Source organism: Chroicocephalus ridibundus, chromosome 2 (assembly GCF_963924245.1).
Source record: "Chroicocephalus ridibundus chromosome 2, bChrRid1.1, whole genome shotgun sequence".
Lineage (NCBI taxonomy): Eukaryota > Metazoa > Chordata > Aves > Charadriiformes > Laridae > Chroicocephalus > Chroicocephalus ridibundus.
Window position 1 is genome coordinate 35349241 of NC_086285.1, and position 23496 is coordinate 35372736.

General features: G+C 43.1%; 1 protein-coding gene across 2 annotated transcripts in view; it reads right to left on the reverse strand.

Annotated features, from left to right (window-relative positions):
* RAPGEF5 (Rap guanine nucleotide exchange factor 5) overlaps positions 1–23496 on the reverse strand; it is a 162570-nt gene that overhangs the window by 64661 nt on the left and 74413 nt on the right. For both annotated transcript variants that reach the window (XM_063324995.1, XM_063324996.1), the window contains one exon: positions 116–219. In XM_063324995.1, the coding sequence (XP_063181065.1) occupies positions 116–219 (104 nt within the window). The remainder of the gene's footprint in view (positions 1–115; positions 220–23496) is intronic.

Genomic DNA, 23496 nt, shown 5'->3' on the forward strand with positions numbered 1-23496 from the left:
CATGGCCCCCCGCTCCCCTAAGCTCGCCCCCCGCGGGACATCGCTCCCCGCCCGCCGCCGCGGAGCCCGGCCCGGCCGGCCCAGCCCCGCACTCCCGGAGCCGCGGAAGCCTTACCTCCCGCGCCGCTCGGGGGCCGGGCTGCGTGACCACACCTTCCGCAGCACCAGCGCTGCGCCGGCCTCCTCCCGCGCCCCATCGCCGCCGCCTCCATCGTCCGCCTTCCGTGCGCCAGGGTGGGGAGGGGGGAGCGACAGAGAGAGGGACAGGGAGAGATTGAGAGAGAGAGAGAGAGAGAGAGAGAGCGCCGTCAGTGCCCGCCGCCGGCCCCGGGGTGCTGCCCCGCCGTCGAGCGGTGCCCGGGCAGGGCTGGCTGCCGGAGGTCTAACACCGAGAAGGGGGCTCTTTGCACTGCTCCCCTTTGTGAGCGGACCTCGGCATCGTGTGTTGGATTTCAATTCGCAAGGAGAGGGGTGGGGGTGGGGGGTGCAGGGTTTCTCTGTCCCCGAAGTGATGGCTTGTTCAATTTCCAGCCGCTCGAATCAAGCAGGGGACAGGTGACAATAGTCAGAAAGCAGCAAGTGCTCCCGAGCACTCCAATAATACAGAAGCAGAATCCACCTTCTGTAAAGCTTCTCTCCTGTATTTCAACAAAGGCAATAAAACCAGTGGGACAGGCATGCAATGTATGCCTCTGAGCATCTCTTCAAACACTGTGTACGGTTGTGGTTTTTTTTTTTATCTCCCTCCTTTTCAGCAACTTTGAAACTTAGGAAACAAACACCACCACAGCAAGTTAAGCCCAGTGACCGCCCCATGCGTGAGTCTTGGCCAAGCTGTGATTTGGACGCTGACTTTCTCCCTCTCAGCCGCCTGAAACAGAAGGGAGCTGAACAATCATCCATTTCTGCACACGCAGCCCACATCCACAGAGCAGCCAAAGCCAGCTGACTGTGCAGCGCAGGAGATGAGGGTTTGCTGCTGACTGAGCAGGGCGCATTGAAACACGGCTCGCAGCCCCCCGTGAGATGCTCCTGGCGGATTCAGGCACCGGAGGGGGAGCAACACAAAAGAGGCAGCTCTTTCAATTCAAGCACATCCAGTAGTTGCTCTTCCTCTAATTCTGACCTGGTTTAGTTATATCGTTCAGTATGTCAAACACACATATGAAGGCAATACATGGGCTACTCTGAGGAGAAAAAACAGCACTGGTGCATCAAATGTACAGTGACCAGCAGTGACAAAGAGTTCAATTGGGCTAAAAATTGCTGAGGAACACCTATTGGCAAAAGAAGGGAGAGAGACCAGTTTATGACCCCCCTTTCTGTTATTTTATTTCTAATTCCGAGACCCAGCGTGTCTGATTGCTGCTTCTGGTTGTCACTGTGGTGCAGGCATGCCCAAAGATGCAGCCCCTGCCCTGAAGAAGTTTTCTTTATCAGTAAACAACGTGTAGAATTGATCTATGACATTTCTGCAAGGTCAGACATACAGGTACTGAGCCAATTAATGTCAGATATTCATTGTAACACTCCCAGGGGACATAACTGAGCAGCCGCGTTACAGGAATACTGATGCATAATTGTAATCTTCCATTTCACCGGCCGTGTTTTTTTGTTGCCTACATATTTGAAAAGCTGCAATGAAAGAAGCAGCAAAAGAGACAGAGAGGAAGAACAAGAAGAACAGGTGCAGCATTAAAGCAATTCAGTAACGGGGAGGTTTATCCAAACAAATAAATCTCTCCATTTCTGTCTTTTCTCCATCATCCTCTGAGAGATCCCCGATCCTCATTTCCCTGTGCTCACTGACATTCCAAACTGCAGCACATATGGGGCATATCCGTGATGTATGGTGCTGTATTTGTACAAACCATCTATTTCCACATATATGGGAATGGATTTTAAGCATACCCATATACATTACACACATGAGCAGCTGGCAGCAAGTCAACGGGGAGCACTGGCAAGGCAAAAGCTATCTCATACAGAAAGGACATTAACAATGGGCTGTTCTGCAAGACAGTGCTCCTGCTTCAGCATCTCACCACTCAGAAACATTTTCAAAAAAAATTTTGGGTAATTGTACGCAAATTAGCTGCATAATTCTCACCGCAAAACCCAATGGTGAGATTTTCATAAGGCTCTTCCTTTTGTCCTTACCTGTTTTATCAATTTCAAGGAAGAGGAAAATCAATCTATTTTGTCAGAAAAGACAAAAATTGTGCAAAACTAAGGCCAATCAGGTTCAATTTGGATTTTCATTACCTGCAATAATTATTTCCAAAAGAAGGGGAGGGATAGAGAATGTCTTTATTTTGCTATCTTCTATTAAAAATAATTTCACTCTAAGGGAAGAATTATTATTTCATTAAAATCCCACTTATGCATGATGTGGTTTTGTGTTCAGTCAAACCCTTTAATGATACCACAAGCAACAACAATTAACCTGAGCAAAACAAAACACACAGGCAAGTCCTATGTATTTTCCCAATTTTTACAAGTTCTGATTTCATTGCAGATATTACTCTAAAATGACATCAAGGCACACTTCATTTATCAGAATCTTGAAAGGTCCGTGAAATAATTAATTCTCGCTGGAAGAAAACAGGGCTGGCTCTCAGTATGCTCCATCTAAATCCAGCGGCAGATGAGGAAGAAGATGCAAAGGGCCCCCAAGTGACAACAGTGTGTACTGAAGAGCAAGGCAGCACCCTAGCTGAGTCCCTAAAATTCAGCGACTGACTCAAGAGACGTTCTCGTCATACCCCCAATTAACAACGAAGCCTCCCAGCACTTTTTCAGACCCTTATGCAGCCCTGGCTTAAGTAACCTGCACGGACCACGCAGGAGCATGGCAGCTCAACGCTACCAAGGCTGAGAGAACTGTATTTGTTCAGCCTTGAGAAAAGAAGCCTTAGGTGAGACCTTATCACCATGTTCCAGTATTGAAAGGGTGGCTACGAGGAAGATGGAGACTCCATCTTTACAAGCAGTCACATAGAAAAGAGGAGGTGTCATGGGTACAAGTTACTCCTGGGGAGATTCCAATTGGACACAAAGAGAAAAATGTTTCACAATGAGAACAATGAGCCATTGGAATAATCTCCCGAGGGAAGTGGTGGATTCCCCACCATTGGACACTTTCAAGATTGAGTTGGACAGGGTGCTGGGCCATCTTGTCAAGACCACGCTTTGGACAAGAAAGGTCGGGCCAGGTGATCCTGGAGGTCCTTTTCAACCTGATATTCTATGATTCTATGATACCATGTCTCCCATTTTATGGCCGGGCAGATGAACTGGGGCAGCAAGGCTACTGCTGGATCATGCTGCAGATCAACAGCAGAATCGCAGTTCAAACTCTGGTGACACCACACTGGCATCTCAGCTTTGAGCCCCCTACGCTGCCTATTTGACATTTACTTCCCTCCACTGCAGAAGGTGGGAAATGACTCCCAGCAGCCTCGGTCAGAGTACGTTTGGACTTGTGCTTTCGCAGAAGTGGGACAGGAGGGGGTAGAGCACCAGAGATGCCACAGAGCTTAATCACTGTCTCACTTCACATGTGGCCTTGAGCAAGTTTCTTGTGTAGACTCTCCCCGTCTCACTTGTGCCTTCAAAAGCACCATTCACATCCTGCTTGGATATATTCAATCCCTGGTGCACATTACCCATCACTAGGAAATTTAGCTAGTGTCAGGAAGCTCTCTGTGTGTCAACCATTATATTTCACACTTATTATGGCTTTCAATTAATCATCTCTTCATAGCTAAACACAGCACTATCAACCCCTGCATTACTTCCCAGCTAGAGTTTTGAGTAAACAGTAAGGCCTTTTGGGCTCAGTGGATCTTCTGACCAACATTATGGTCAATTTTCCACTCCTCTCATCCATCTTCCTAATACTGAGATAAGCCATTTATCTCCCGGGTAATATGTTTTAACAGCAGAAAAGTGCTACCTTTATTTTCAGCATGAAAGGAACCCCGGGGTGGTATAAATATTTATATGCTTACAGGAACGAAACAGCTGGAAGTCCTCGCTTAGCGGGCCTTAACTTGTGCAGGTTACGCTTTGCATAAGTAGGAACATGACCTTCCGAATTACCACTGGGGCAGAAGAACGCAGAGGTACATATGGTAGCGTTGAAAACAGCCACGCTATACCGGCTTCCTTATGGAAGACATTCAGTTTCTGGGTTATTTGCAATTGGCAGGGAAGTATCTGTTCTCTGGACAAAGTAACCAATAACTTTGGTATCAGTCAGGGATATTTCCGTGTCCCTAAAAGTCCTGAGTTTGGCCTTTGAATTAATTAAAAGAGAAACCAACACCCAGAATGTGCTGCCTCCCCCCTTCCTACGAGAAACATCCACTGCTAGGAATAGCACTGAAAAGCTGCTCTACTTTCTAACAGCTTTCTAACAGCAAAAAGCCAGCGTGCTCTGCACACAGTGTATTCAGAAGCCTGCTTCATCGAAAAGAAATTGCTTTTTCACATCATTCCTCCACTGGACAGGACACCTGCGCAAAGATTTATTTCTTTACCTTACCCATTACTGAAGGGTCTGTTAGGCTGGAACACCTCTAATTGGCAATGCAAACTATGCGCTTCCCAATGACAGGACTGTCCTTCAACATCTCTCCACCAGCTTTTCACAAAAAAGGGACCAGACCCAGAGCTACCCCGGCAAACCCCAGACCCAGAGAGGCTCCAGCGAGAAACCAGACACTGCTGGTTTCAATGGGCAAAGAAGTAACACAGCAATTAAAAGATAACCTATAAGGCACCTATAAACTTAATGGAGCATGGAAAATCCAGTCTGCAGACAGATTTTGCTGCTGCCAAACAACAGAGCAAAGACAAAAAGAATCGTCTTTGGGCAACACGCAAGAAAGCAAACTTTACACAGGCTATCTGCTTCAAAATCACATTAAATAACAAAGAAATTGTCTCCTCTAGGAGTTACGGAGGGCAGGAACATTTTGTTTTCATAGCATAATTTGGTAAAACTGACTCAACGCAATCAGATAATGCTGATCACTTCTGCCTCTATGTCTTTTGATGCTGGTGCCAGGGCATGCCCTTGAGAGGTATGGCAAAAAGCATACACGAAGAATTCCCGGGGCTGTTCGTGTTCTGAAGACGAGACCGCTCCTCCCCCCCCCTCAATGAATCCATGGATCTTTCCTGCACTCACAGGAATATGTCCGTGTAAGAGGTGCGAAATACAAGAGTGGAGGCTGTAAGGGGGCTCAGAAGCACAAGCATAGAGAGGCTTCCACTGCAGTGCAGGGAAGGTGCTCAAACTGGTGACGGAGCAGGCCAAAAGCCACAGAATAACAAGATCCTCCCTGCAAAAGACTGATTGTTTTGCTGGGCAGGTATATTTTTGCTTGGATGTTAAAATCAATCCCTGGTGTGTATTACCCATCCCGAAGAAGAATGACAAGGGCATGATCAAGAGAGAAAGTCCCAGTCTGAAAACTGGCAAACGCTGAGTGGTATGCTTTAATTTAGTGCCTGCTCCCGCAGTGTGACACAAGGGTCCCCAAACCTGCCCACTGAGAACTAGCTTGGACACAGCAAAAGTTATAGAGTGACATCTGCGGTAGCTCAGAGCTCCCTCCAGCCTCGTTACGTCCCACAAGCAGATCCCGGCCATAACAGCCGAGAGCTACAGCTGTAAAGAAAACCCTTCGCAGCTCAGGCTGAAGCATGCTCAGAGCTTACCGAGCCTTCAAATATTAACCTGCAAAGCTCTAAAAAACTCTTTACAGAGCATGTACAAACTACCTTTTTTTTTTTTTTTTTTTCGGCCTCTAACTTGGGCCAGTTTGTCTGGATGTTTATGAAGATGGCAAAAAAACAGAGAGTCTTCCCCAAAGGGATTTCAGCTCCCTCTTCAGAAGTATAAGGGCATTAAGAGCTTTTCAGAGAACTACTGCCAATTTTTTTTTAACATAGTGAAACAGTACTTACCCCTAACCTTACTCTTAGCCGCTTCTAAACCATGTTGGCTGCATTTTTCATTAAAAAATTAAATAGGTTGAGGCAGATACCTTTCAGAATAAGCAGATAATATGCAACAACTCTTAGAAGCAACTGAAAATGAAGTCTTACAATGGGAGACATTTGCCAATGCTAGTAGTAGACAATGAGCCCTGGCTATAAAACACAAACATAAACATATTTATATTAAAAACATGAAAGAAGGTTAAAAAAGAAATCTGCAGCCATTCTATTAACAGCTTCTCCTATAAAGAGACACTCTTTCAGACAGCATCTATCAAAGTCTAAAGATGATTGCCTGCCTACACTTCACTATGTTTTTCCCCGGAATCAGTTATTGTGGAGACTGCAGAATAAGATTTAAAGTCACCAAAGTACAAATAGAAGTACAAAAATGACCCTATATTCCTCTTTATTTGACAAGAAAATGGAAATGAACCCATCACAATTAAAGTGGAGATGGACAACAATATCTCTGATCTCTGTGGATAATCCATCTCAGAATATGTTGCTGTATTTCAGTTTCGAGACAGACCAAAATCTGCATCAATAGGCTTGAATCACTTTCAACTACAGCTAGAGAAAAGCATTTCAAAATCACCAGCACAGCTTATTCAAACTGTGTAAGGAGGAGACTGGTATTTCTTCTGCTGTGGTTACCCTCTCTTTATTCTAGAAAGGTAAAAACAAAAAAATAGCTACTATTCTACCTCTACTTAAAATATCACAGCACAAAACATTTTCAGTGGAACTGCCTATTTAGTCAGTTGCATGATCACCACTTTTTCCAAATTTCAAGGGAAAAACTACCTTCCAGGAATGCAGGAACATCAACAGCAACTTTTCATATGGCAATTCTTAAGAATTAAAAAATTCTTACGTAAGTCTATGTTATTTTATTTCACTATAAAATACAGCTCATAGCATATTCATATTACATTTTATTATTTTCCCCATCTTATGAACTTTTCTCCAGTTCTTCTTTGTACTCTAATATTTTTGTTTCCTCCTGCAGTTGTTAAATCTACTTTCATAAACACACACTAATTCACAGTATACTGGAAGAAACAGAAATCCACTAATGACATGAAAATGCCTTACATAGTGATTTTGTTTTGGCTCTCAGCAACTTCTGACCAGTCTATAAAACCGTAAAACGCTTTAAATGATTCCACCACCACCTCCCCCAGCAAAGGGCACCCAGGGGTGGTACCAAAGCTTCGCCGTGGTCTCACACCGATGTATCTGCCTCAGAGATGCACAACAAAGAGCCAACATTCGGCTCACCACAATCTGCTCTGAATTTATCAACTTTGCAAATGGCGGTAAAACGAGCACCAGCCACATCACGGGGAAAAAAAATAAAAATCAAAATCCTTTGTTGCTGAAACCAATTTTGAATATCACATCTGATAATGCACAGAATAAGCCCTTTTAGAAAAACTGTTGGTGCTGTCATCTGCATACTGAGTATCTGCGGCAAAGGCAACGTTAATAACAAGTTACCCTTGTAGAGGGGTCAAAAGGACGGTGCTGGTAAAACAGAGATGACAGACAACAGGCATCAGGGAAAAGATTAATATCCCTACACAGTCATACATCAAGGAACTCAATTTTTGCCTGTAATCCCAAAACTGCTGAGAGTAGGATTATTTCTGCTTTCCCTATTACTAAGAAGAAAGAAACCGCTCACGGGAATAGGGCACTGCTAAATGCGAGTCCTTATGCGAGCAGAAAGGCTGCGGTTAGGTCTGAGGGCAAAAAAATAGCTCCGTCGCGTGACGTTCCCAAGCAGTGGTCCCACCGCAAGCGAGGCTGGGGTTTCCTTGTGCAGGCCACTTAAAAACCATGAAAAAACCTGTGTAGTTCAAGAGAGACAAAAGGAGCGAGAGAAGAGGACCCTCACGCTGCATTTCATAGCAGGTTAGTAGCAAGAAATGCCCTAGATCAAGACCAAATTGTCCATACCTCTGACTGGCCCCCAGTTACCTCCAAACATAATTTAAGGTGAGAGCACTTTTACAGATCGGGCTTTAATGAAAGGAAGCGATACATCTAACACAAGGAAAAAGGCACAATTTCTAAAATAACATGAAAAAAAACATTACTGGTGTCATAGCCACCGAGGTAATGATCCTATAACCTTAACACTCTACAACTCTTTGTCGGATAATGAAAAATGTCTTTTTAAGACAACTGAAGGCTATGCATTTTGGTTTTCCCTTTCTTGGAGCACACACTCTTCAGAGCTATTAGTAGATAAGTTTGACAGCCTGACAGAGAGCTACCACCTTGGCAAGGACAACCTAGGAGACCTTCTCTCTGCAACTGTACAAAAGCGGAGGGGGGGAAAGAAAGGCGGAGGGAGTGGGGAGAGGGAGACAAAAGACGTGAGGATGGTATTAATATTGTTATCATTCTGGATATGGAAGAACTGCAGGCCTAGAGCATGTGTATTTGTAGAAAAACCTGCATCACACCAGGGAAAATTATCGTGGGCGTAGAACAAAAGGGGCAGGTGCCACCCATCCCTTCCAGTGGCCTTGCAGTTAGCGTGGCGGTGCGTGGAGCTGGCTGGAAATGTTCCAGTGCAACTTTTTTTTTCTACTGAAAAACTGTGGATTCACTACAACTGACATAGTGCCAGAACACGTCAGTTTGAGCAGAAAGCAATACCCCCACCGCCTGCACATACTGCCCGCCCCAAGCTGGCAGGGCTTCTGCATCCCCTGCCCACCAGAAGCTCATCTGGCCTGGAGGGCCAGGTCCCAGGGTAAGTGGCAGGACGGTTACATCCATATTTCTGCCCTAAGGCAGTTTTGCAATTTTATTATTTTCACCAGAATCAGAATGGAAACTTTCCCCCTCCCTCCCAAGAATATCAAGTTTCCCACAGGACAAACATTCAAACACCAGGTGCAAGTACCTCCTTGGCGTATAGAACAGAACAGAATAGAACAGAATAGACTACACTGGACTGGACTGGACTGGAATGGACTGGACTGGAATAGACTAGACTAGACTAGACTAGACTAGACTAGAATAGACTAGACTAGACTAGACTAGACTAGACTAGACTAGAATAGAATAGAATAGAATGGAATGGAATGGAATGGAATGGAACGGAACGGAACAGAATGGAATAATGTAGATGAAGCAACAGTTCAATCCCCCAGCTATCAAAGAGTGTCTTCCAGTGATGTCAGTGATCAAGCCTTAGCTGCAGTGAAAAGCATAAGGGAAATTATATAAAAACTGCAGGATTTATGTCTCAGCCAGGAAGGGGGGAGGACTGTTGAGGATTTGAGGAGGACTGCAGACTTAACCCAGATACCCCTGGACTGATAACACATACTACTATTGCCATATGCCTTAGGAAAAGGAAAACGGAAGATGACTGACTAGATATACAGAAGTTATACTTGAGAATAATCTTAACATCAGAAGAGCAAAATTCAAGAAATTACTGGGATACGAGAGGAACTAGATAACAACTTGATTAACATCCAACGGGGCTGCAACTTGGCTTCTATGGCAGCCCCCATACAGCTTTCACACAAGAATGAAAACCACAGAAGATAGCTCACTAACATTAGTTGACTTAAGTTATTAACGTAGACTAATATTCACCTTGGTAAGGACAAAGGCCTTACAACCCTTATAATGGGCGTAGCGATAAATAACGTCTCCTGAAGGAATGGAAGAGAGATGGCTGTAAATATATGACACTGTTCAGCCTTACATTGCTCTAATTACCAGTGTTGGACACATACAACTCCTAAGTCAAACTGACAAGATTGCTGATCAGTTCCTTTGTCTTTCACTCCAATTCATACTTGGTGTGAAGTAAAATACTATTTAAAAAAACTGACTTATCTACTCACTGTCTGCCAGAGAAACCTTTGTATCTTGCCTTATGTCCATACTACCTCTCAATGATGACAATGCCATTACTCTAATTAAAAAAAATATATATATATATATACACACACATGCACTATCCATATTATAAGCGACAGTTCCAAACTAGGAAGACTAAAACTTGTCTATTAAACTGAGATGCTGCTCATTACATTTATCACTGTAAGGCGTATATCTTTTTGTTGAAGCATTATGCTCACAAAAGGACACAGATGATTTGTCACCAGAGAATACTCAGCAAAGGCCAGGAGCTGGTTCTGGTCTTGCAAAATGCTTAAGATAAACTTTAAAACCGAGAATACTATATAAAGCTTGAGCTCATTCTCAGGAACTCTAAACCCAAACTCTCTCAAATGCACTGACGTTTAATAAGGGCTTCTAAACAGCAAGTGTGAAAAAGCACCAAGGGAGTAAAAAAATGTCCAAAGCTAATGTTTAAAATAAACCCAGTTTATTTAACTTCTAGACCAACAGCAGATGTCACAAAGTTGAGTTTATATCCTGTGTTTTGGTGGTTGTTTTCAACTAAGTTATATATAATGCAATGATTTTTTTTTTAGAAAAGCATGAATCACTGTAAATATAATTTGGGTTTGGATGTTGGTTTTAACTCCCTTCAAAACAGCCTGAAATGACCAGCCTTTTTACTAATGCTTTCTACTGGTTCTTTTCTTGCTAATTAATTCATGCATCTAAATCATTCAAAAATAGATAAGCCACTAATCACTTTCAGACTTGATAACGTATCCTAAGTAGACAGCAATGCACAGAGCATGTAATAAGGCTGCCAAAGAGAAAGGAAAAAGGAGTGAGAGGGAAAAATAAAGCTCACTCTGTCCATCTAATAGCAGGAGATTTGATTCTGCATTTCTTATGTAGGATGAAATGCTCACTGATGTCAATGAATAGTTTACTGCTTCTATACAGGATGCTTTTTTTCTAACGTTACACACACAGAAGCAAATTAAAGGCTCCCCCCCTTTTTTTTTTCATTTGGTACAGGTTTGTTGTCCACATTTATCAAAAGTAAAAAAGAAAAGACGTGGGAAATAGTGGGTTAACAGTTAACCAGCTCCTGTCAGCAATAATTCATTCAAAAGTGGAGGTTATAGCGTACAAGAAATAACGAAATTTTACTGTGAGATTACAACAAGGAAAAGAAGAGCTTTTGTGCACACCTACGTAAAGAATAATATTATGAAATGATAAATTTCATTACATTTTCATGTATTGAAGAAAACCAAAGTGTCACAAACAATAAAAATTACAGAAAAATATACAATGCCAGTCACCACATTATGAAGCAACATTTTATATTTCTCCCATTTTATGATTTTATATAATCACATATTAAGTTACTTTTATTTTGTTCCAGATGGAATCATGTATCTGCTTCTTTACTAGCTACACGCTCTAAAAATTTATTTCAGTATGAATGTTGGGAGTTTCCTCTCTGCTTTCTTTAGATAATACAATCGTGCCCAACTTTAGGAGGGACGTAAGTTAGTTACACCAAAGGCAATCTCAACCTTTATCCAAGTTATGGAATGAAAAATGCATTGTTACCATGGCAACTGGTAAATCACATGGTATCTGCAATGAGATGCAAGGCATCTTGAGTAAACACTCATCCGTGTGCTTGTGTGTCCTCCTCCGCACAGAATAGTTCCTTTGTGGAGGAACATGCACAATTTCACTCTCTTCTACAAAAAGTTGATAGAAGTAATGCAAAATGTTATTTTTGCATGGGGTAATTTAACCAGATCTACCATTAGAACAGGAACAAATATTGCAAAAAAAAAGATTAAACATTGAATGTTTTCCTAGGATTTGCCTCAATCAAGACCGTGAAACTTTACAAATGACGGAGCGTACTCTCGAGCTCACGTTGTACCTTGGCATCAGAAGACCATTCACAACAGCACTAGAAAACAAGTCTTCCTGACAGCGTGAAGAGCTGCCAGACATGCAGCAGCACATCGCGCTGGGGCAGCTGGAGCTGTTACCGCCTCCAGCTATCTGCCCCACCCTTCCTGATGGATGTTGCCACCCCCAAAACAAGGACATCTGATCTACCTTTGCATCAGCCCTGAACCACACTGCTGCCTGTCTTGCCGGGCTCAGATATTAGCAGGAGCAGCTAACATACAACCTCTCCCTGAGAGGGCCTCCTTTCCTTCCCTCTCTTAACGATGACACCTCTCTCCAGAATAATCCCTTCAAACCATACTGCTCCACTGCAGTCCCATCCACAAAGTGTCAAATATCCATCAGTCACAGGGCTTTGAGTGTACTTCCCTGCTGCCCTTTTCTAGATCTTGTTCTCCAGCCGCTATCATGCCCACACAACGCTCCTTCCCCATCCTTTTAATTCACCACTAGCACCAGATTCCCAAATAATCTTCCTTTCTCCTCCCTCAAGATATCGCCTCCTTCTTGACCTCCCGAGCAACCTGAAGCGCTGTTATCTGTAGGGAGAAACAGCCACACAGTGATGCCACTTGCCAGCTTCCGATATCACACCGTATGCACAGTGGTTTCTTCAGCCAGCAAGGGCTCCCCTTGGGGATGCAAATGTCCACTGACACATATCTTCTCCTGACCCCACTTTCTCCCACACACCACATCCCATCACCATCAGACAGCATGGTACGCACTACTCAGACACTGCCAACACCTATGATGTCACCTATGATGTCACCAAGGAATACCGAAAACTCTCTCTCTCCTGACCTCCCTTCCCCTATTTTTGGCTTCAACTCCTTCCTGAACTTCACTTTATAGAAGTTATATAGCTTTATGCAGGGTTATACTGTTTTTCTGTATAAGTTGAGATCTCATCTAGCCAGCATCTTCCACTCAGGAAATTATTTTTATGTCACATCTCTCAGAAAGTCTCCCTGTCTCATAAGCCCTTCCAGTAATGACTTAAACCTGTTTACTTTGTCATTGCTGGGCCCTTCCTTCCCACCTGGTTGGTCATTTGCTATTGGACCTGAACTTTGACAGGTAAGGAGATGCCATGGGTGAAGAAGAGACGCGCTCTGGAATTCAACAGCTGTCACAGAGCATTTGAGTAAAGGAAAGATAAAATGAGATGTGCGAACAAATGGCCAGGCTTTAACTCCCTAATAGAACCCTGTGGAGAGGGTTACAATATCCAAGTACTCTGGGGAAATAACTAATGATCCTTTCTTCAGTTCAGTCATGTTTCAAGAAGCAATCGCCTGAGTTACTAAGTGCTTGAGACTGCCTCAGTAATTGCAGTGATTTATTTTATGCATCATCATAACTACAGCACTAGGTCAGGAGGACTTGTGCCTTATGGATGCCTTGAATTTTAACACAGATATTGGAGGATTAGGAGACTGCAATCAGAAACACAGAGACCACAATGATTTGACTGGGGGGGGCGGGGGCAGAAATTAAAATGAACGGTATTTTCAGGTGATCCTAAGCAGAAGTTGAGTTACATTTTCCTCTGCTCCCTTAAAATGCAAGTGATCACAAACTGATGTTCCTGAAGATCTCTGTTAGGATTTTTTTTCCAGTGTAAGTAATGAATGTGCAGTTAACAGTGTAACTACCTACTCATTAAAGACAAAAAAAAGCCCAAACCATATTGTCTCTGTCTTACATCTCTGTCTGTTCCAGAGGAAATTCTCCCTGTGCAAAGCGTGTTTCTTCATCTGCCCTTAGTTTGTACTGGGAAAGTGGCTGCAAAGAGGGAGGCAAGACCTTCGGCTCATGAGCATTTATTTGCCATGAGAGGTATAACCTTTACACGGAGCCACTCACCTGACCTACCACGTGTGCCAAAGGATATTTTGTGAGGACACACATCCACCATGCAGGAGGATATATTTGCACAGCAACAAAAGGGGTTGATGAGCAGCTTCTCGGGTATCCCCATCCTCCTGACATCACTTAAACCCCGTTCCCCAGTCACCCTTTCTTTTAGCTACGTGAGGCTCCACTGGCACAGAAGGACATTTTTAGGGTAATGATAATTTAACGTGCTGTCTTCACCAGAACTTTCAGGCTATTTGAAGATCTTGAAGACAATTCCCCTCCACCCCCATAAACTTCAAACTGTTCCCCCATGATAACGGAAGTAAAAGCACTGCTAACCTGCAGCACTGTTTTTCCAGTTACTGTGTTTCAAGGTTAGCAATGTGGAAAATACTAAACTAACCCGGTTTTCAAGGTCAAAATGAAAAACACAGCAATGATAGTCCACAGCAACTTCCATTCATTTGGTATTCAGGATGCATTCTTTCTGAATATCAAATCACAGAATCATTGCCAATTCATCAGATTTTAAGCTTTAGCTTATTAAAAATTAGACGATGCTAAAAATAAAATGCAGGTTTTTATCTGATATGATTAAGATGTTTCTGTACAGCATGATCTAAGCCTCTAATTATCTATATCTCTATATTATCTCAATTGTTATTTCAATATAAGCAAATTCATAACAATGCATTTTAATGGAAAATATTCATATACTAAAAAGTGGTAAAGCAACAGAAGTCAATAGAAGCCAAAAAACTGAATGTCAAGATGCTAAAAAATGAATATGCTTCTCTACGCTGTGTGTGCCAGGAAAGCAAGTGATTTCCCCTGATGAAGCAACTCTTCGGGGCTTTCATTTTCCTAAAAGCCCTGGTCTATTTAGAGGTAGCTCCTAGCTCCTTGCCCTTAACAATGCAATACAGATAAAGTTCATTAAATATATTGTTGAAGGTAGGAAAGCAAAGAAGTTTTGCTGTAGCAAGCACTTAACGTGTGCATGGCAAATCAGAAGGGAAAAAAAAAAGTAAAAAGGACTGGAACAAATTATTTGTCATAAAAGCAAAAGTGATACCTGCATATTGATGATACGTGCTGTGCTGCATTAGCAAAATTGCCCAAATGAAGAGTCCCCAGAATGGGGAGTATTATTAGATCTTAATCAATAGGATTTTCTTCAAGCAGGCTGGGCACCCAACCATTTGACGCAGATCTTTTCCATGCACGAGAGCACTGGAATACCGAAAACTGCAGCGTTAATGGAAACTTCAGCAAGGAAAATTGCAAATGCCTACGATTTTATAGTTAATTTTCACATTATAACGGTCAAGCAGCTTTTACAGCTTGTTGATATTTCTGCTGGAATGCTAAACCTTGATTTCTTCTTACAGCAGGTAAGACATGAATTTCTACCATAATTAAATGACTAAATTGCTATTCTTTTTTACTGTTTCTATTCTTAGGGGATCCTTTAATACATATTGAACATCACACAAATTAAAAACTAACAGCATTTTAAAACAACAGTTATATGCATGATTTACTGTGTAGCTTTTGTCTAATACAAATATTTACTATTTACATGTCACTGGAATGAAAACAGTATGTGTCAATTGATTAACCAGTAAATATTAGACAGAATTTAAGCGCATTGCTGCAGCAGCTGAAAAGGAAAATGGTGTAGTGGAATTGCAGCCTTTTTCCCTGCATAGTAAAAAACTAAGTTTTGCACCAGGGAAGAGACAGTCGTATCTGTACGTATACATATGTGTGTTTTTGTGACAGCTGAGGGTGGGAGAGCGAGAACAGACAAATTACAGGGAGCATACGGCCACCCCGTGCAAGAGCAGAGCAACTCTCTGTTCTATGGATGGCTGCGGATCCCACACAAATTAGCACAGATACCCACAGCTCTGTTGCAAAATTGGAGCATGTTCCTTCAGTTCCTGCGTAGGTTCCTACAACGGAAGTAAGTCTAAAATGAAATATGAGAGGCAGACTTTTGGGGGTCTCCTGAAATGAAAGCTATAGCTGCTCCTCTGAAAAAAAATATAAAAATAAAGGCCACCTTTAAGCAAGTACCTGATTTGGGGGTCCCACATGAAAAATCTGTCACCCTAAGCAATCTGTTCAGACTTTAAAAGGGAAGCTGCTTTAACCTATCTATAGTATCCTTCAGCCAGCCAGGGCACCCTAACTACTCAAACACCACATCAGTGTGGGAGAGCATCCCCAGAGCCTAAGTTCACGATGTTCCTGAAAGCAGGAAGCAGCACTTCCATGTATGAACCAGGATCTGAGGCGCAGCGACGTTCGGTCATTAGCCCAAGGTCTCGGAGGAAGCCTGAGCAGGACGGGGAGCTCCCAAGTGCCCGCCTGCCAGCCCCACTCCACCACCCGCCTTTCCTCTTCAGGGAGGCATCTATGGTAACGTGTCCCTACAAAGAGTTATCTGCAAGATAACCCAGTGAACAGACAGCCTGCATCTAACACTCTTTCCATCAGCAGGCACTGGACGGAGAGCAGGGGAAAGGTAACATTCACAGCCCTGACGTTCCCAAGGTGGGGACACAGAAGTTTGTAGAGGTCTCAAATGTGATGATGCCTGGGATTCAGGTTTTGATTGGAAGAACTGAAAGGGAAATTGAAACTTTACAGAAACGGCTAGATGAAAACCTGATGCAATCTGAGGAGAGAAGGAGGAGGGAAGTGTCAGAACAGATGGGTCACCAGGAGAAAGCAGCTTCTTTATGTTACCAACTAAGACTGTGTGTAAATGACTGGTTATTCTACAATGTGAAAAAAAGGTTCCCTAAGTTACCCTTGTAAGCAATCAGCTTTCCTTTTGGCAAGGTCTGCAATCTATTTGATGAATGAATATCTACAGCACATAGCACACATAGGCATTTAGCTCTACAAGAGAACTGGGGGACCACAAGCACCCCAAGTTCCTTGGTGGAGGAGGATTCTGCCACACCCTTGGTGAAAGCCTGAGAAAGGCCCCAGACGCAGGACACCATCACCTGCAAGGTGCAGGATTTCATGAGTTCCCAGTGGGGCACTGGGCACTGCTCAAACTCCTCTGGAAAATCTTGCGATGCCCATGATAAAGCAGGTAGGACAATCCTCCACCCAGGCTTAATTTACTTCTTCTGCCTCTGAGGGGAATAGGAGTAAAGAACTCACTGCAAAGGGAGTTTTGTTTAGAAGCCACATGCTTCTCTTACACAAGTTCATCAAATCTCGAAAACAAAAAAGAAATCAATATAGCCCAATGATTAGCTCGCTATAGGTACTGTGCGCAGACTGACAGATTATTTAGACAGACTGAATCAATGTGTTGATTCCACTGAAAAGATTCAGGTTTCACACATGAGGAGACAAAGCCGGACTGTTGGCGCACTTTCCAGCCAGGTGCCATGCACACAAGGAAATCGAGGCCTGCAAGCCTCTGGGTTTTAGCTTGAAACCTGAACAACCAGGCTTTGCATGCGAAAACTGAAATTCTGGCCTCTTCACTCCAGTCAGCTCTGATTAGTGTCTTCTCCCCTGACCCTGACCCCATCGATTCTCTCGATTAACCTACTAAATATGGCCAAACAGCATATTTTCAAACACTAAATCGATGTAACTGCTGTAGTTGTGTCCACATATATGTTTTAAAGGTTCCTGTGGTGAATAATCCCTTACTTGAAATATTAAAAAGTGTTTTGCAAAAGGCCGAAACTGATAATGTATTAATTTGATAAGTATCGGTGCCTCTAAAATGGGGAAAAACACTGTGATATTGCAAACAAACCGAAACGGTGATTCACATTCGCATTCTGTGCTTGTCTCCTACTCTGCCAAAAGAGCAGGTTCTCACTTGTTCCCCCCAGCACCGGGCTAAGTAGAAACGCTGCTCCTGACAGAGCATGCACAGGTCTTCTCCCCTCACCTCCCAGAGAAAATGGAGAGGAATTAAGGGATGGTGCTCTCAGTCCAGCCACCCCGTGTGAGAGAGCAGTGTCAGCCAGGCTGGCAGGGGACAGAGCTGATGCACAGCACAGCCAACAAGGGGTGGGAGCCGTCTGCCTTTCCCTTGATCAAACACGGCCGTGCAGTTCAGCATCACCCCCTGTTCAGGGCTTACCCTAGTTCAGAGCTTGGAAATCCATCTAAGGTTTGATCTCCAGCAAGCTGTTAAAGGAAATACCACCTGCTATTCATGATCTTCCTGAGTTAGGTCATTCTATTATTTTCCCCGTCCCCAAATGAGGCTAAAGTACTTTTTCCTGCAACCAGCAACTGCTGCCACTCCCACACATCACGGCCTTCCCCGCTCGGATGTGCACGTTCCAGCCGCTGACAAAAAAAGCTGGGAACTGCCCGCCACACGCTGCCAGAAATTATACTCGAGGAAGGCCGCGAGGTCATTGCTAATTTCAAACCCTGTTTCATGTTTCCACATGAAACATCTAATTAAAACTTTTCACTGCGTCGTTAAAATGAAATCCATGCAATTGCACTTGAGACCTCATTTTCACGTGCTGTGAATTAGAATATGGGAGGTGCTGCACACAGCGGTAGCAACACTAATCGAGGAAGGAGAGGGGAATACCTGCTTTGATTTAGAGGAAGACAGTCAGCAAAAATACCACTAACTGCCTGGGTTTTCATTCCTTTGCTCTTTGAGCTGCCACATACAACCAGGAAAAATGAATACAAGTGGTGTATTAACTGCTACCAAATCAGCATTCTCCACAGGTGACCGTGTGTCAAGCACATCTCGCAAAATGCCACCACCTTCAAGGCTATGGCGCGACAGAAGCATTAGACCCTAAGAGCTATACCCTGCTCTCACCAAAAAATACGTATTAGCATCAGCAGGAGCTGAATTAAGCTTTAAAATGAGTGACAGAATGGTCATAGCAAAAGGACAAGGTTTGGAGACTTTAGGGATGTCTCGTGATTAAAATAAATAAACCCTGGAAAAAAGAACCCTGCAAAAAATACAAGGACAAGTTGTCCTTCCTTTCTTGCTGTGGAGCTTCAGCAAGGGAGGCAGAGACAGGCACTTTACAGCCGCCCCTTTTCCAAAAAGCCCTCAGTGCAGACAGCCCGACTCCGGTACATGGGAGGCAGCTGAATCTACGGGAAAGGCTGAGGCTTCACGCCGGCATGGCTCCCGGTGGTCTCCAGAGCCTGCCTGCAGGAACAAATGCTAAGAAATGCTGGTGGCATTTATTCCAGTGAGGTCCTGACACGGGCCATCAGATCTCTGAGGAAAGCGAGGTTGCTGCGGCAGTTGGGGAGTGTTGTGGTGCCAGCCCAGCAGCGCCTGATATCAAAGGAGGCCTCACCGACTCCAGAGCATCCTGCCCCTGGAACCACGCTGACCTTAGCACAGAGTGCACATCTTGCTACAGAATATCCTCTGGTGCGGTGTCTACTTCAAATGGGAGCAAAGCTTGGCACATAGAAACATATTCACCCGTTCAATGATACTAGCCATGTATCTCCTGCATTACTGGCCCAAATCTTCACTTCAATGAAACTGAAGATTCTTCCTGAACTTATTCAGGAGAATAGGAGACAAAAAGGAAAAAAAAGGAGACCTGCAGCACTGAATCCTTTTTACATTACTCTGATCTGGGGGCAGGCTACCGAATCTCAGATAACTTCCAAAGCGGATGATGTGCTAGACAGTCATCAGCTTCTGGCTTATCATCAAAGTTTTCCAGTTATCAGCCAGGTCCACACCGTGAGCCAAAGCCAGATGCACTTGACTGGTTTCAATTCCAAGAGAAAAGTCAGTAAAACAATGAATGACTTAAAGACCTGCACCATTGGAAGGTGAAGGACAAAATTACCTCTGAATTTCAAAAACTGCTTGGAGTTTCTGACTAAAGTTTGCATGGTACGTATTCAAAGCATTATGAAGTTTTCTTTTTAATCTTCATTAATTTAGATAACAAAATCACAAATTTGACAGAGACATCTGGGCACTTTTGTTATTCACAGTTCCCAGGACAAATGTAGAAATATCTGTACAGAAGTAGGATAGCAGGACTTATCCACTGGATTATCAGCATAACCGGGAGTTTATCAATGTCATAAATCAGAAAAATGGAGAAAAGAACATTCAGAGCATCATCAAATGTATTGATCATACAAAGAGAGGGGCAGAACAATAAATTTAAAATCGAAAAACATAGAACAGGTGTTTCGAATTCATAAGCTGGTAATTTCTACATCTTTAAAGGGAGAAAATGATAGATTAATTCTATGTAAGCCTTTGGGCAGTCTAGAAACACAAGCAGGTAAGTGGTTCAGAATCTGGAGAGAAACACAAAAGCAGAGGAAAGCTTTATGAGAGTTTCTCTGCGTTTTCACATTGATATACAGAGCAGAAGGCAGAACGATGGAACCGCGTTTTCAGTGCTGGTGCAACCAGGAATTGTGTAGTCCCACTGCCCATGGAAAACAGCAGCTCTGTCCTCCCCCTGCTCCTGGATGCTGATCCCCACTCGTCATTCACCCACTTTGTGCATGTAAGCCTTCATGAAGCCACATGGTGAAACACAGCGTCTAGATTAAAATTATGCCAGCCAAAAAAATGCAAGGACATTTAATTTGACCCAGCTCAGTTTCTGGATTTGGTAAATCACAAGGCTTTAGGGAATAAAGGAGGAAGGCCATGTTTCACTGTCAGCAGCAGCCTAGCTCTGGTCAGCGAGGGTCATCCCTGGCACCACATCTCATTCCCACCCCATGCTCATATCCTCGTACCATGAGGGAAACTGATCCAGTTGGAAAGTAACCCCACAATAGAGGTGTATTTATTTTATTTTTCAGCTGGATTATTACCCATGTCTCTTCACAGAGCAGCACAGGGCTGGGGACAAGCAGTCAGGGCAGGGATGCTGCTGACGGCGCAGCCATGGATGCGATGCCCAAGGACCCAGAGAATGTGAAGTGATTGCAACTGCTTGGCCTTGCCTCAGCTATGCTCAGGTTTTTAAAAAATATCCCCCTGGCCCTCAGCAGTTCAAAGTCCAACACAATTCCAGCTTACTGGGATCCCCCAAACCACCTCTCAAGGATCTCAAAGCAATTCATTAACACTCATTAACCACTGCAGGTTTTACAGCACCCCGTCAAGGTCTTACATGTTTAAGACCCCATTTTATATCTGGGTAAACAAAGGTGCAGAGAAGTGACACGATTTGAAGAGGGTTACATATTAAATAACTGATGGAGTCAAAATGACTGATGGAGTCAAAAATAAAAATTCAGTGTTCTGGCTCCCAGGTTTTAGCCTGCTAAATGCCACATGCCCTTTTTACCCCTTTCAGCCCAGTAGTTAACGTATTGTCCCATACAAGAATGAGTCACCGTTCCACACCAAAGAAAGCCCAGCAAAATGTGTACGTGGAATTTCCTTCTATACAAAGTAGTTTAAAGTTACAGAAGAAATCAAAGAGGAGCAAATTAGGCTTTCTTTTCTTTTAAACACTAAGCCGAGCATCTGGAGGAAAGAAGGCATTATGGGAATATGTAACTTGACGCAAAGGAAAACAGTGAGCTTCCCACTTGACCTGTTCCTATACTATGTTCACTTCATGAGAGCACAAGCACGACTCCTCTCAAGTGCTTCATTTTTACAGGAAGAAGGACCACATAATCTCACCGCTATTTTGCATTCCTGGTGAGAGGGCATTCTCCTCCAAAACCATGGCCACATTAAATAGATTCAACAAAAGGAACACTAAGTCCTCTTAAAAGTATACGGTAAATAAAAATACTTTTATTATTATTTTAACAAAGGTGTCGCAAGAGACTGAAACAAAGCTTTTCCTAGCAGCCAGTCCCAGTCCCAGTCCTACATCTGAGCAGGAGGATCCTTATCTGTGGCAAACTTTTCCATTTCAAAAAGATGCCTGTGCCTGTTCTGCACTGAAAAAAAAATCCTAGGACCTGCAGAAGTCTTTCTTCTCAGAAGATAAAGAGGTTGGCTTATGAAGAACAGGTGATCACCTGGGGCTATGCATTCATTCCAGCAGATGAAAGATCGACCGTCTGGAACAGGACACTCTCTCCAGGACATGACAGAACTAGATTCAAGTCCCTGTTCCTCCTGATTCAGACCAGAGACTTGAACTTCAGGTTACCTCCACAGCAAACATGTACCTACCTCTTAATTACTTTCTCTTACTCAACACAAAGCTATAAACTGACAACCTCATTGATAGACTCTTTTTTTTCTCTTTTTTGGCTTACAGTTGAAAACTAAGTCAAAATTGCAAACTATCAGCTTACCCCGGTACAGCTCGCTCTGCTAATGCTGGTAGATCTAAGAGGTATGAAGGGAAATGGCAAACTCCTGTGCTAACATGCCAAATCCATTCTGTTTCAATGACTTCAGACATCTAGACCACCTCATAGCTATTCAAGCCACAGAAGTTTCAGCAAAAGCTTTTACTGTGCTATAGTCATGTCCACTTGATCCACAGTTCTGCAAGAGATGCAGAAGAGCCTCCAAAAGCCAAAAGCACTAAATCTGCACTCAAGCTACCCAATAGATCTGTCCCAGCCAGAGCAGATAGAAAAAAAGCAGTGATGATTTTTTTAAAAAGTAAAGCACAGATTTCAGTCACTGACTGCATTCAGACGTCATTCGATATCATTGTTTTAAATAACATGTTTCCGTCGGGGCCCTGATTACTGACCGTCAATTCAACAGTACATCGGTGCAAGGCCATGGCTTTGTCAAGCTAACAAATACTGCAGCTCTGGACACGTCCTGACGTTCATTCTTGTCTCCTTGCAGGCGTCCAGCTGGACAGGTAGATGCACCCTAAAATAACCTTGATGTGTCATGGCTGGAATTTCCTCAAGAAATTCCTCGGTCGTGAGTAATCTATACAACCCGAGGCTCTAAATCGTTAATCTTCTTTTGTAAGTCTTTTAACAGCTTCAGCCTAACCACTAACCTGCTTCAATGAGCAAATCATCTGTCTCCTTAATGAGACCACTGATTACAAAAGTTAGTACCTGGCAAATTAACAAAACTGTTCTTCGGTATCTGTTGTCCTTCTGAAAACATACCTGCCCGCCTATAATAGATCTCTTTCATCTTGAACTGGCTAAGTCACAGAATCAATACATTCAAGCTTATATAATTTTAAAGAGTATGTAACTCTAATTAATATATACATTAATCTGTAAAGGGATTACAAGGCGGATTTAGGAAACATTCCCCTCTGCACTGATGCATGAAGTATTGGAAGAGCCCCAGCCTAGAATATAATTTATATATAGTTGAATAAAGAAATGTGTATTCTTTATCCCTCTCTTGCGAACACATCAGAGAATCTTAAACTTGTTTTGAACATTAGTGTCAATTTGCAGAAAGTTTATTCGGTTGATCCGACTATGAAAATGGTATTATAATCTAAAGAATATTCTCCCGATGTTGCTGAGGTGAAAAGCACTTTTACATTATTGCTAAGACAATGACACTATAACCAGAGGTGATTTTCTTAATGAGTGCAACGCTTCATTGAAATAATAAGTGGAAACACTGTACAAACTGTATCACGTCGATTACAAAGGCGTTATTTGAGTTGTAGTTGCTTAAAAGGAGTTCAAAAAAATATAGTTCAGTGCAAATATGCCTCAACTGCATCTCAAATGTATGCTTGAGCAAAACCAGCTATGATGAATTACTTCAAATGGCTTTACATACAGACCTTGCTTTCTATAATTAATGTCAACAGTAAGCAAACTTCT